General features: G+C 42.9%; 1 protein-coding gene across 7 annotated transcripts in view; it reads right to left on the reverse strand.

Moving 5' to 3' along the window:
- The window catches only part of HABP4 (hyaluronan binding protein 4), a 43211-nt gene extending 30954 nt beyond the window's left edge, over positions 1-12257 (reverse strand). The window contains exons 1-4 of one of the 7 annotated variants that reach the window (XM_087444272.1): positions 11809-12251; positions 6438-6600; positions 508-669; positions 228-296 (exon numbers count right to left, since the gene is read on the reverse strand). In XM_087444272.1, the coding sequence (XP_087300398.1) occupies positions 228-296; positions 508-669; positions 6438-6600; positions 11809-12172 (758 nt within the window). In that variant the 5' untranslated portion in view covers positions 12173-12251. Of the gene's footprint in view, positions 1-227; positions 297-507; positions 670-6437; positions 6601-11808 lie in introns of all 7 variants that reach the window. The other 6 variants (XM_087444273.1, XM_087444277.1, XM_087444275.1 and 3 more) reach the window with 6 other exon arrangements.
- Positions 12258-12494: the final 237 nt, after the last annotated feature.

Raw genomic sequence — 12494 nt, forward strand, 5'->3', positions numbered from 1 at the left:
TAAAAGAATTTTAAAAGCAGTTTTCAAATCTAATTGCAACATATCAACCCATTTAAAAAAGTTATCTCACTAAACAAAAACCTAAAATCAATCACTACATTAGGACACACAAGTACGAAGACACAGCAAACACAGCACACAGGACGTAATTTTCAAGAAAGGCAAACAAAGACCCAGAGACTTCTACTGAATTGTACGTTCACAGGAGGCAGACATTCCCACCGTACCTGGTATCTCTACCTGATCCCCAGGTGCGAACTCCACACCCACCAATGTTGTCTTCAGTTCTGATTGCTCTAGAGAAAGAAAGAATATTCCTTACACTGGAAGCTGGTTTCCAGTCAATCTCCAAATCAGAAAAGTTGATCATAAAAGCTGTCCCAGGATCAGCTCCCTCAGGAATAAGAGCTTACTAATATAAAGTCAATTAAATATTAACACATAACAGATTCATACCACGTATTACCAAGATCTTACAGTGTAATTAGCATTTACAAAGAAACTTACATTTTATCATTCCCACCATATCTTTCAAATTCTCGTCTCCCTCTCTGGTCAAAACCGTCAAAAGCTCTGTTCCCAGGACCACCTCTGCCTCTGCTTCGCATGCCCCCTCTTGGACCTCCACGCCCTCTCAGTGGTCTGTCTCGATCAAACCTGTCAATTGGTCTGGGAAGAGATGGGTATAATAAAAAGTGGTGAATTGGATTAAAGGGCTAAGGCTTTTTTGAGAAAAAACATTCTAGAAGGACATTATGGCTACAGTATATTAGAAAGAGTGGTGGCTTGAATAACAAATTAGTAGTTAACTTTTACTGAATACATACCATCCCTGGCATTATTCTGAGCCCTTCACATACAGTAATTTAATTCTCACAAACAAATCTACACTACACAACTACGTCCACAGGCGAGGAAGCCGAGCCACAGAGGAGGCAGGGAGCCCGACCAAGATCTTAACAGCTGCTCAGGGGGGAGGCAGCCAGGAGAGGCAGGCCGGCAGAGGCCTTACGTTAATCTGCAGGGGCACCCCTTCCTCTCTCTGGATCTGGTTCCCTCTGTTATAAAATGAGGAAGTTAGATAAACAAACTCCAAGGTTCATTCCAGTTCTAATACTAAATATTTAAGTTAAATTTGGAATCTCTTGTATAATGAGAAAAATAGTTAAACTTCAAATCATGCCCTTCCCAAACACTCAACCAGTCAGTGACATTTGAGGCTGAAAACACTAACCTACAACAACCTGACTTCTACCCCCACTGCTCCACATACACTTCCAAGGACAGCTGAAGACCCACGTTTTTGCTGTTATATCCAGTAGCAACCTTTGTCTTTATCTCATTTGACCTCTATTCATCATTTGACACTGCTGACCACTCATTTTCCTCTGACCTTTCTGGCTTCTCTTTCCCTGCCTGTCCTTAAAAAATTATTTTTGGAATCAGAATACCCCAACACAGTACAAAATTCGCAAGGTAATTCAAAAGGTACCCTCCTTGCTCTTCAGCCATCCCATTCCACTTCTCAGAGGCAGTCACCTCCAGAGTCACAGGAAGGGGAAGTTCAGCACCTCACCTCTCGCATATGACACGTCTTGGCGCTCGGCACCCAGCTGCCCCCTCTTTCTTTAGGATACTTGTTTGTCCTTAAGCGCATCAGCATTACCGACTCCCCAGCCCCGGCACACATCGTCCTTGCCTCTATGCTAGTGCTACATGACCCGCATTCATGTGACCCTGTGTCTCTCATTTGGGGGTCTCTCTGATTCCAGCCCACAAAGCCAGTTACTTCCTGGACATCCCCCTCAGTGTATCCCCCAGCTTTGCAGATATATGATCAACACTGACCCCTTGCTCCTCCTACGGTTCCTGACTCACGAGAGTACCCAAGCCAAGAACCAGGCCCCTCTCCACTCCTCCCTTCTTCCCCTGCCACTTGGGCCAGATCCAGGGCCTGACCGCCTGCCCACTTCTCCTCACACCTGTTCTCTGCCAAGTCTCTTGTCGCCATCACTTTTTATGAGGACTTGCCTCTCCTCCACTAGACTTGAAGCTCCTGCAGGAAAGACCACATCTTTTTCATCGTTTTAGCATTAGTTTAGTAAGATAAATTATATTTTTAAATTTGTCAAGGCTTTTAAAAACATTTAAAACGACAACAAATTACTTATTGAAATCTAGTGGCTCAAACACCAGAACTAGAGGTATGTTCCAGTCTACTTTTATGGCTGAAAATGTTACATTAAAAGGCTACTGTATGATCGTGGGTAAAAAGATACAAAACTCACAATTTTCCTTACTCAAAAAGATAAAGAAATACAGAAGCACAGATCATTAACTTCACGACAGTCTCTGACAAGAAACACCATCCTAAATAAATTCCCTAAGTCAGCTTTTCTGTCTCCCAACCCCTCTGACTAAAACCAGATTCTTAAACAGAGATTGTTGTAAAATCTATTCCACATTACAATAAATATCTAGATAAGAGTTCTCAAACAATGACAAAAGAAAAGTAACAGTAGATCTTAGCCAGGAAGTTGGACAGGGCCATAAAAGAAACAAAGTCTACCTAGAAATTGAGAGGAAATGAAGCACAAAAACATACATGAAAAACAATGCCAACAGTCAAAATCTGGTCTAAATTTACATGAAATCTAGATCAGCTACCAACAAAATAACAAATTCATTTAAAATATAACAGTGATTGAAACTGACCCTAAAAATAGCCCTGTGTGTTCTGGTATATTTTAATCCCTTAAACCATTTTTTCTTTACTCCACAGGTTTATCCCCACTCCCACCCCCAATTAAATATATTTTCAATTGCTTCTTTATAATCCCCTTCTTATAAAATACATCCTCTTTTACAGGTTGGTGAGTGTTAAGAAATCTTGTCTCCACTTAGGATGCTTTATTTGTGATGTACTCACAAGCAAGGAAGGAAAATAACATCTGACCAAGCATCCTGCTTTACACACCTGTAAACCACTCTCTTACAACAATCCTATTAAGTAGACATGAGGACCCGTTTTACAGGTAAAGGGAATGAAGCTCACAGAGGGGGGAACAGGGAGTCAGTGTTTAATGGGTACAAAGTTTCAGTTGAGGAAGATGAGAAAGTTCTGGAGATGGATGGTGGTGATGGTTGCACAATAATATGAATGTACTTAATACCACTGAACTGTACACTTAAAAGTGGTTAAATGGTAAATCTTATGTTATTATAGCTTACCACAATTTAAAAAAATGCTTCCTTATGAGGAGAGAAAAATTTTAAACATCTGAGTAAGTGATTCTTTCAGAACTGAAACTGACTTTAAATGAGCAGCAGTAAACCACAGAAAGAGCCAACACATATCCAGACAGAGGCAGACTAATTTCCTAATAGCCTATGTTCTGAGTTCACTTAAGTCCATCATTTGGAGCCTAAAGAAAAATTCCTACTGCATTAAAAACAGTAGTTGCACTCCCAGACTATACACAACTGACATGGCTGAACTCTGGACCTGAGCTACACTGACAGTTACTCCCAGCACCACTGATGACACTGCCTCGATGTGAAAACATGTGTTCTGCCTCCATGGAAGAAAAATCCAGGTCAGCTGGCTGTGACCAGAGTACCACACATCGCTGAAACTCTGGGCCTGTTTCCTCATTCATAAATTGAGAGGACTGAATTAGATACTCTGTTAAGATGATCAAGATTCTATAATTCTGTCCAATAAACATGTATAGGTATCATAGAAATGCCAAGTGATACCATTTAATGTACTATATTCAGGTCTGGATAAAGTGCTAGGAGAAACGATCGTATTGAGTATTAGTGATAGAGTAAACTGACAGGTTCCTAGGAGAGTGATTTGTCACTATGGATCAACAGCCCCCTCCACCCAAGCTGAGTTTGTTTTCACAGTACATGTACCCATCCAACCTTGCGCTGAAGCACGAGCTGGGTCCCAGATTTGGATACACGACACTCAGCTGAGAACCACTGCTTTATGACCCTAACTGCGATTCTCACTTCTAGAACTCCATCTAGGAAAGACCCTACATATATAAAAAGCTGCTCACTGGGCATTATTTACAAAGCAAAAAACCAGAAGCCGAGCAAACATCCAACACGAAGGGAATGATTACATTATAATAATCCAAACAATAGATCACAATAGAACCATTAAAAATGCTTACCCACCATTGTTAATGACATGGAAAAGACTTCTGCCACGTCAAGCGGAAAAGAAAGAATATAAAGAACTCAGGGCACATGCATTACCATCTTAACATATATCTATGTACAAAAAAGGGAAGAAAATAGTCCAAATGTTAAGAGTAATTATCTCAGATGGTAAGATAGGCTATTTTCATTTTCTTTATAATTTTATGCATTTTCCAAATTGTCTCAAGTGATGATACGTTATTTTTATTAAATATCTTATTGACCTTTACTAACAGAAGAGTACTTTTTAAGAAGCTAAGGAAAATATCTTTTCTGGTAGCACATGACTTATCAAAAAAAAATTCAAATTTCCTTAAAAGTAAAAATTCCCTACGTATTCCTAATGTGATACACTGAGAAGGACACAAGACATCACTCCTGTCTTATCCCTACAAAAACGCATAATCTCGTTCCACAAGGAAACACCAACAGACTCAAAATCCGGCAGTTCTATAAAAACAACTGGCCCATATTCTTCAGAAACATCAAACTCCTAAAGGTAAAGGAAGACTAAGGAGCTGTTCCAAATTAAAGAAGACTAAACGCAATGTACATTCTTGGACTGGATCCTGAACCAGACATTTTTTTCTTTTGCTAAAAGGACGTTATGCTAAAAGGACGTTATTAGACAACTGGTAAAATTTGAGAGAGAGAGGGAGTGTGTGTGTGTGTGTGTGTGTGTGTGTGTGTGTGTGTGTGTGTTTGTGTAGGGGGAGAGAAGAGAGGGAAGGAAGGAGGGAGGAAGAGTCTCATAAAGCAAACGTGGTAAAATGTTAACATTTGGGGAATCTGGGTGAGGGCAGATGGAAATTCTTTGTATAATTCTTACAACTTTTTGTAAAGCTGAAATTATTTAAAAAAAAAAAAATCCCTCCATAATCCCATATCCCACCCTTCTCCTACCCTTACACACATTTGTGATTTCACTTAATAGGCATCTTTTCATGTTAACATATAAAGACCTATCTTACACTTTCTAAAGACTCATTGTGTTGCTACTAAAAAAAAAAAGGTGGCAATTCAGGTTTGTGTTTTTGAACTATAATTTCCTTATTTCCACAGAATAAATCCCTCAAGTGAGGAAAAGAAAAATTCACAAATACCTCCAAAACTAAGCAGCTCTGATTCAGAAGACTTCTTGTAAGCAAGCAGACTGTGGCCATTACACAGCAAATTTGAAGTAATCACCAAAAAAAGCAGAATTACGCCTTTCTCTAACCCTCTCCCTCCCACATGGTGGCAGATACACTATCTCGATGTTTTGAATGTGTAACTTCTAGGGAACAGATCTGCAGAAGTCACCACCTGCTCAGCCTTCTCCAACTGAGCTAGTCTCTGCTGGACCTTTTTTTTTGGTTTGTTTTAACAGACTCTAGAGTACGGTTTTACAAAGCCATGTTCTTTGGTTAAACCTTGTAGCCAGGATCTTAAGTAGACTTAGTAGTCAAGAAGTTAAAAGACTTTGGGAATAATGGCTCCCTTGACATTAAACTGTACACTATTCTAGTCTTCCTTAGCTTTTTAACTTTATTTTCCTTTAAATGTGTTTCATAGGGTGCTTCTATTTAAACTAAACTCAGTGCTTTGTATGCTTAAAAAGTAAATGAAAACTTTAGGCAGCAAGCATCCTTCTTGATAGTGCCAAGCGTAAGACATAAAGAACTGCCACCTGTGTACAGATGGGCACAGATAGCCTGCATGCTGATCATTCAGATTGCACCAGCCCAAGACCATCTTTCAGGTCAGAGCACTTTCTAGAGAAGGTATGGGAGCCAGAAATTGGTGTTACACATTCTATTAGTTTTTCTTCAAATTTCATCATGATAGCCTATTGACCTGACCATGGGGCTAGGAATTTGTTTAAATTCATTAGTAGTCTAATTTAGCATTAACTAAATAAAAAACATAAAAATATCCCTAGCCTAAACTTCAAAAGACATTTAACCCATTTAACACACTCCTGTATGTTTTTATGAGAGTGCTTTTCATAGTTACCAGCAAACAATTCATTTTCCATCGTACAGTCATTTCCTGAACCGCGACTTAAAGTCATCTGAGATAAACAGAAGATCCTTCATGTGTCTCCTGAAGTAATACGATTTGCTACTTAAATTGGCAAAGTACTCCCAAGACCAGCACCACAAAAAGGTGGCAAAGGCTAGCGGTTCTCCGAAAACCCCTTCTGCTCCCCAGCCCTCCTGGCGGAGGTCTGCAGTACATACTTTTCATCTGTAAACTTCTCCGCTGTAAAGTCCTCCTGCCTCTCCGTCTCACAGGGTCGATACTCCCTGTAGGATCTCCGCTCTGCTCTGTCAAGCGTCACCTCTGACCCCCGGCTGTCATTCCATCCTTGCTGCTCCCCTCTTCTAGGAGTTCGTTTCTGGCCTGCCATCAAAACATCAAAAGGGAGAGCTGGAACACAGGGTCTGTTGACAGCACATTATGTATAGGAACTTTTAAATTTCACTTTTCTAGAAATCAATGTCATAGGAAAATTTGGGTTGGACAAGTTCAGAGAAGGAAAAAAGTTGTTGATACTACTACTGCCGGGAGTCAACTACTTTTCAATAAAACTTTTAAGTTACTATTTAATCACATGCTTCCCCTTATGTCTTAGAAATTATAATAAAACTATTCCAACTAACCTATAATTACAGGTATCTCACAATGACTCTGTGATAGCGAAGGATAAAGATATTTGCTAAATCAACTACATTTCACAATAGCAGCTTTATCAAAACATGGTAGCCTAGCTCCATCCAGAAAATTAAAAGGTCAACACCCTGTATTTCACATTGTACTTTTGGAACTCCAACTGTGGTTTATCATCAACTACTAAGGTTTTCGTTTTTAAACAGTTTATATCGCCGTATGTTTTTCATTTTAAAACAGACTTCCCTGCTATTTGATGGGATTTATACATTCATGATCATACTTCTTAAATATGAGGCCAAACTGCTTTTTGCCAACTCATACAAGGGCCAGGGAGCACTTGAAGGGGCATCTCTCATCCACGGAGGCCAGCACTCAGGGGGGCCGGGGCCATGGCCACCCCAATCTTGCCTTGTCTCCTCTCACTTTACTCCTCTTTAGTTTTGACGCTTTAACAAGTTTAAGCAGAATCTATGTTTGAAGGCATCTAACACTTGATAAATATGTTGGGAGATTGGATTGGTGGTTACCAGAGGGGAAGGGGGCAGGGAGCGGGGCAGAAGGGATAATTTGGCACGTGTGTGGTGATGGGTTGTAGTTAGTATTTGGGTGGTGAACATGATGTAATCTACGCAGAAATAGAAGTATAATGATGTACACCTGAAATTTATACAATGTTATAAACCAATGTTACTGCAATAAACAAAACATTAAAAAAAACAAAAAAAATATGTTGTGAGGAACTTTGTTACTTCTTAAATCATCTTCCAAAAATGTATGCTTATGTTTCCCTTGTATACATTTAAAAGGTCTCCATCTCAAACATTATGTACAATTTTTATTATAATGGCTTCGATTTTTCTTGGTATAAATTGCCCTTCCCATGGGTTGTATGGCTATAAAAATATTAAATGTATTCAAATTAATACGTATCTTTTTAACTGCCAGATTTTCCTTCTTAGATACACATGACTCTTAAGGAATATATGTTTATACATATTTTTCCATTTTTCCACTTAATATTTCCTATCTAAACTTTATAAACTGGGCACATGGAAATATTAACATAGTTCCAATACGTTACTGATCTCATTTTAAAGCAAAAATAATGTCTGCGAGGGCTGGCCCCGTGGCTTAGCAGTTAAGTGCGTGCGCTCCGATGCTGGCGGCCGGGGTTCTGATCCCGGGTGCGCACCGATGCACTGCTTCTCTGGCCATGCTGAGGCCGCATCCCACATACAGCAACTAGAAGGATGTGCAACTATGACATACAACTATCTACTGGGGCTTTGGGGGAAAAAATAAATAAATAAATAAAATTAAAAAAATAAAAATAAAAAAATAATGTCTGTGACACCAACATAAAATTGTGCAATTTATTACTTGTTAGTTAACATAAAGTATTTTTTTCAAATGTGCAAAATTGCACAACAGATCTAAGTTTAATCTTAAGTTAATGTCACATTAAACCTAGAAATGTTTAAATCCCATTTGCATCCTGTACTGATGTAACAATCCGAGCTTTTGACATATGTAGGATATTGGAAAGATGTTACCATAAATAGAGCATTATACTTTTATTGCAGAAACAAACAGAGACTGACACTCGTGCCCAGTTGCCCAGGAGTACACAATGCCAGACCCAAGGCACATGCATCACTGACAGAGACCAAATGCGGAAGAGGCATCCAAAATGTAAGGTAGAAAAAGCTGGGGCCAGCCTGGTGGCAAAGCAGTTAAGTTCGCACGTTCCACTTCGGCAGCCTGGTGTCCGCTGGTTCAGACCCTGGGCATGGACCTACGCACCGCTCATCAAGCCATGCTGAGGCGGCGTCCCACATAGAAGAACTAGAAGGACGCCGCCATCAGCAAATATGTCAACAGTTAAATCCTTTTCAATACTTTTCCCTCAATGTAAAAAGTTATTTTAGGGGCCGGCCCGGTGGCACAGGCGGTTGGGTGCGCGCACTCTGCTGTGGCGGCCCGGGGTTCGCCAGTTCGGATCCGGGGCGCGCACCGATGCACTGCTTGTCGAGCCATGCTGTGGCGGTGTCCCATATAAAGTGGAGGAAGATGGACATGGATGTTAGCCTAGGGCCAGTCTTCCTCAGCAAAAAGAGAAGGATTGGCAGGTGTTAGCTCAGGGCTGATCTTCCTCACAAAAACAAAACAAAAAAAAAGAAGTTATCTTAATACAGCTTCAAATTTCCTATTTATAACCTGTAATTTAAAAAAAAAATCTTAATATCTCCACTCAACGACAGAATTACTTAGGGGCTTATCCCACCTTCTTTCTGCTTCCTCAAGGTTATTTTTAAATTGTATCAATTAAATTTGGAATTCACCATTCAAACCTTAAAATGACATTTACTGTATAATTTATATTAAAGCTTCTTCCAAAGTTTCTGTGTATAACTTGAAAACCATTAAATATGATTGGCTACTTATTAGAATAATTATCAATACCCTGCAAACACTTCATTCTCCTAAAACCAAAAAGACAAAGATAACAGGGGTCCGGTTTTTTTCCCACAATTGAGCACTAAGAGATCAAGACTGCAGCCGAACCTAGTTTTTCTGTGCTGGATCAGCAGCTCCAAGAGGAGAGGGCAAAAACTGAATTTCACTGGCCCTTTCCAATAAAGGCTGGCACAAGCAGTCTGATCACTGACCTAAACCCAAACCCATATGAAGAGACAGAATAGAGTAAAATACACAGTGACAGTTCCTACAAAATAAAGTTGAGCTTTGACCAAGGACAACAGTCCTGAAAGGCTAGGGACAGCAAAGCTGAAGAGTCCCTGAGGACTTCAGGAGGAATTTATGGAGCAAAGCTCACCCGAGGGTCTACGTACACTGTCAAATAGTTAAGGACATTAAAAAATCTCCATTTCCACGGGAAAATCTTATGATTTCCACATCCTTTTGAGATTAATAAATGTTTCCATTATATGTCAAACCTGTTTTGCCTTTGATTCTTATCTGCACTAAGCATTCACTTATAATATTCTAACTAAATTAAAAATTTTGAGTGTTAGAAAAGTACAGTCCAATACAATTAGGGCTACAAACCTCGAGAGAGTAGCTCTCTAACACCCATTACAGATAAATTTAGTACAGTAACTACATAAATGGAAATTATGAGCTGTTTGCTTCTGAAAGAACACACTTGAAAAAGAACCAGAATGACAAGATCTCCATTTTAACTACAAAATTAACTAAAGATCTTTAATACACATCTCAAAAGCCAGACCACCTGGATCACAAACAATTGACTGAAAAAAAGTTTTAAACTAGACTACAACGCTAAGTGAAAGAAGCAGGTTGCAGCTCAGTTTGTATCATTTTAGGAAAAAATAGCTTTGTGCATTTATGTATATAAATGCAAGGTGTTAACAGTAGGAAAAATACGGGATTTTCACTTTCATACGTTTCTCAATTATTTAAAATCTTAAAACAAAAATGCATGATATTTTAAATTTTCAAAAGGTTAAAAAGTGATATATTAGCACCAAATGCAGTTTCACACTATTCTAAAGGATAAAATATTTACTTCCATTTGTTAAAAAAATAAAGGGAGAGAAAAAGCTTAGCTTTCTTCAATTCTTTTATTATTGTGATATTTATCTAAATAGATTTACGAGAAAAAATGGAATACAAAAAATGTACATTATATCTCAAGTTTATATCACTGTTTAAATAGGCTCATAAACTTACTGGCCTACCAAGAGGTCTTGAGATATCCAAAAGCATTTTAAACAATTTTCAACATCTTTATTACAGTGACTTGACTTTCTGATTCTCAAGCAATATTGCTGCACTGACCTTTCCACAGATAAAAGTCAACGTTACCTAGGTGTAGGAGTCAAAGCCCCAACACTCAACTCAGGAGTTGTTCTCTCACGGCTGGGATGCACAGTTTCTATCAAGCAAAGAGCAAGCCAGTAAAGACGAGCTGACTACACCGCCGAACATTGGCTGAAGCAGTCGAACTATATAGTCAAACCTTAGGACCACTGCCTAATTTTAGGAAAACAGGAAACACGGGTGGAGTCTTGCTGACTATGCCACTGCTGCAGTTCAGGTGAGAAACGACTCGCACACCCTCCCTCCCCAGATAGACAGTAGTACACCAAGCTTCGCACTGGACCTTCTGGCTAAGCAGGGAGGGAGAACTTAGAATATGCCTGTCGGAAAGGTTAAAACGTTCTTCTTAAAGCAGCCTGAGTCACCGACAACTTACACATCCCATCAACACTACGTGCAGTGATGCAACACGATGCCGGCTGACTGCTGGAAGCCGTAAGGGGCCGGGTGCAGGCACGGCTCGGAAGGCGCCAGCACCCGCGTCCACCCGCCGCATTCCGCTCACGGCCCTGACGTCACAGGCCCCCCGCGGTCACCAGGCCTTCCCTCCATCACAGAGGCATCACCCTCGGCCCCGGGCCGCAAACCCCTGCTCTCGCTGCACCCAGGGGCCGGAGGCGCTCCCCCCCACCACGGTTCTCCTGCCTCCCAACCCGAATCTTGCAGAGCTTGGGCTGCAGGAGGAGAAAGTCCCTGCTGGCTCTAGATTTGAGAGCCCTGGGATAGCGACCTCACTTTTAGCCCCCACACGGCACCCCAGCAATATCCCTCAACTTTGCCCAACTTGGAAAGGCTCAGTTCCGGGGCTCTGAGACCCCCACCCCAAGCCTGCACTCCCCCAACCCCCAGAAGGGACCGGGAGAGGCCAGAATGGGCGTGCCACCCCCCCATCCCCGTCTCTTTTCTCAGCCACAAGGACCCTCAACTCAACCAACTGCTCCCCGAGCCCCCTCCGCTCTCTGCAGCAGGTTCCAGCGACCCCAGTCTCCCAGTGGGGTCGTGGGCGGCTGAGGGTGACCTCTGTGACCCCGTTCTCCGTCCTCTCCTGCCCACCGTGCCCCCCCGGGGGCGTACCGGGCGGCTGCGGGCCGGCCCCGGTGCTGTCGGGCTGCTGCGCGCCGGGGGCCGGGAGGCTCTTGCGCTCCTTCTGGGACTCCCTGCGGCCGCCGCCGCCCGCGCCGGCTCTGTGGCTCGAGGCCCCGGCCGGGCTCCTGCCGCCGCGGTTGCCGGCCCCGGCCGCCGCCGCCGCCGCCTCGTCGCGCCTCTTGCGCTGCAGCTGCTGCTGGCGCCGGCGCTCGGCCTCGCGTAGGATGTCGAACGGGTCCGACTCGTCGTCTAGCAGCTGGTGGAAGCGGTTGGCCACGACGCAGCCGAAACTCTCCTGCATCGCAGCGCCTGCGGCGGCCGCAGCCACGGGGCTCCCTAGAGCGCCTTTCATGCCGCCGCGACCACTGCGGGCCCGCCAGAGCAGCCCACGCGAGCGAGTCTCAGCGAAGCCGGCGGCGACGACCCATCCCGCCCGCTGCGGCCGCCCTCCCTGCCCTGCCTGGTCAGGTCCCTCCCAGAGCCCGCCCCCGCGCCGCCGCCCCCGCCCGCCCAGCCGCCGCCAGATAGCCAATCAGCGCGCGCGGACACGCCCCCTTTCGTAGCCGGCACAACTGGAAGCCCAATCAGCGGCCGGCTGCTGTCACGTCGCGCGACCTCTATGCCCCTCCCCCGTCTCAGCAGGGAGGGGCGGGGCCCACGGGGCGGAGCTACTG

The sequence above is a fragment of the Ceratotherium simum genome, chromosome 20 (genome assembly GCF_057802395.1).
Source record: "Ceratotherium simum simum isolate JZ-2026a chromosome 20, ASM5780239v1, whole genome shotgun sequence".
In the NCBI taxonomy this organism is placed as follows: domain Eukaryota; kingdom Metazoa; phylum Chordata; class Mammalia; order Perissodactyla; family Rhinocerotidae; genus Ceratotherium; species Ceratotherium simum.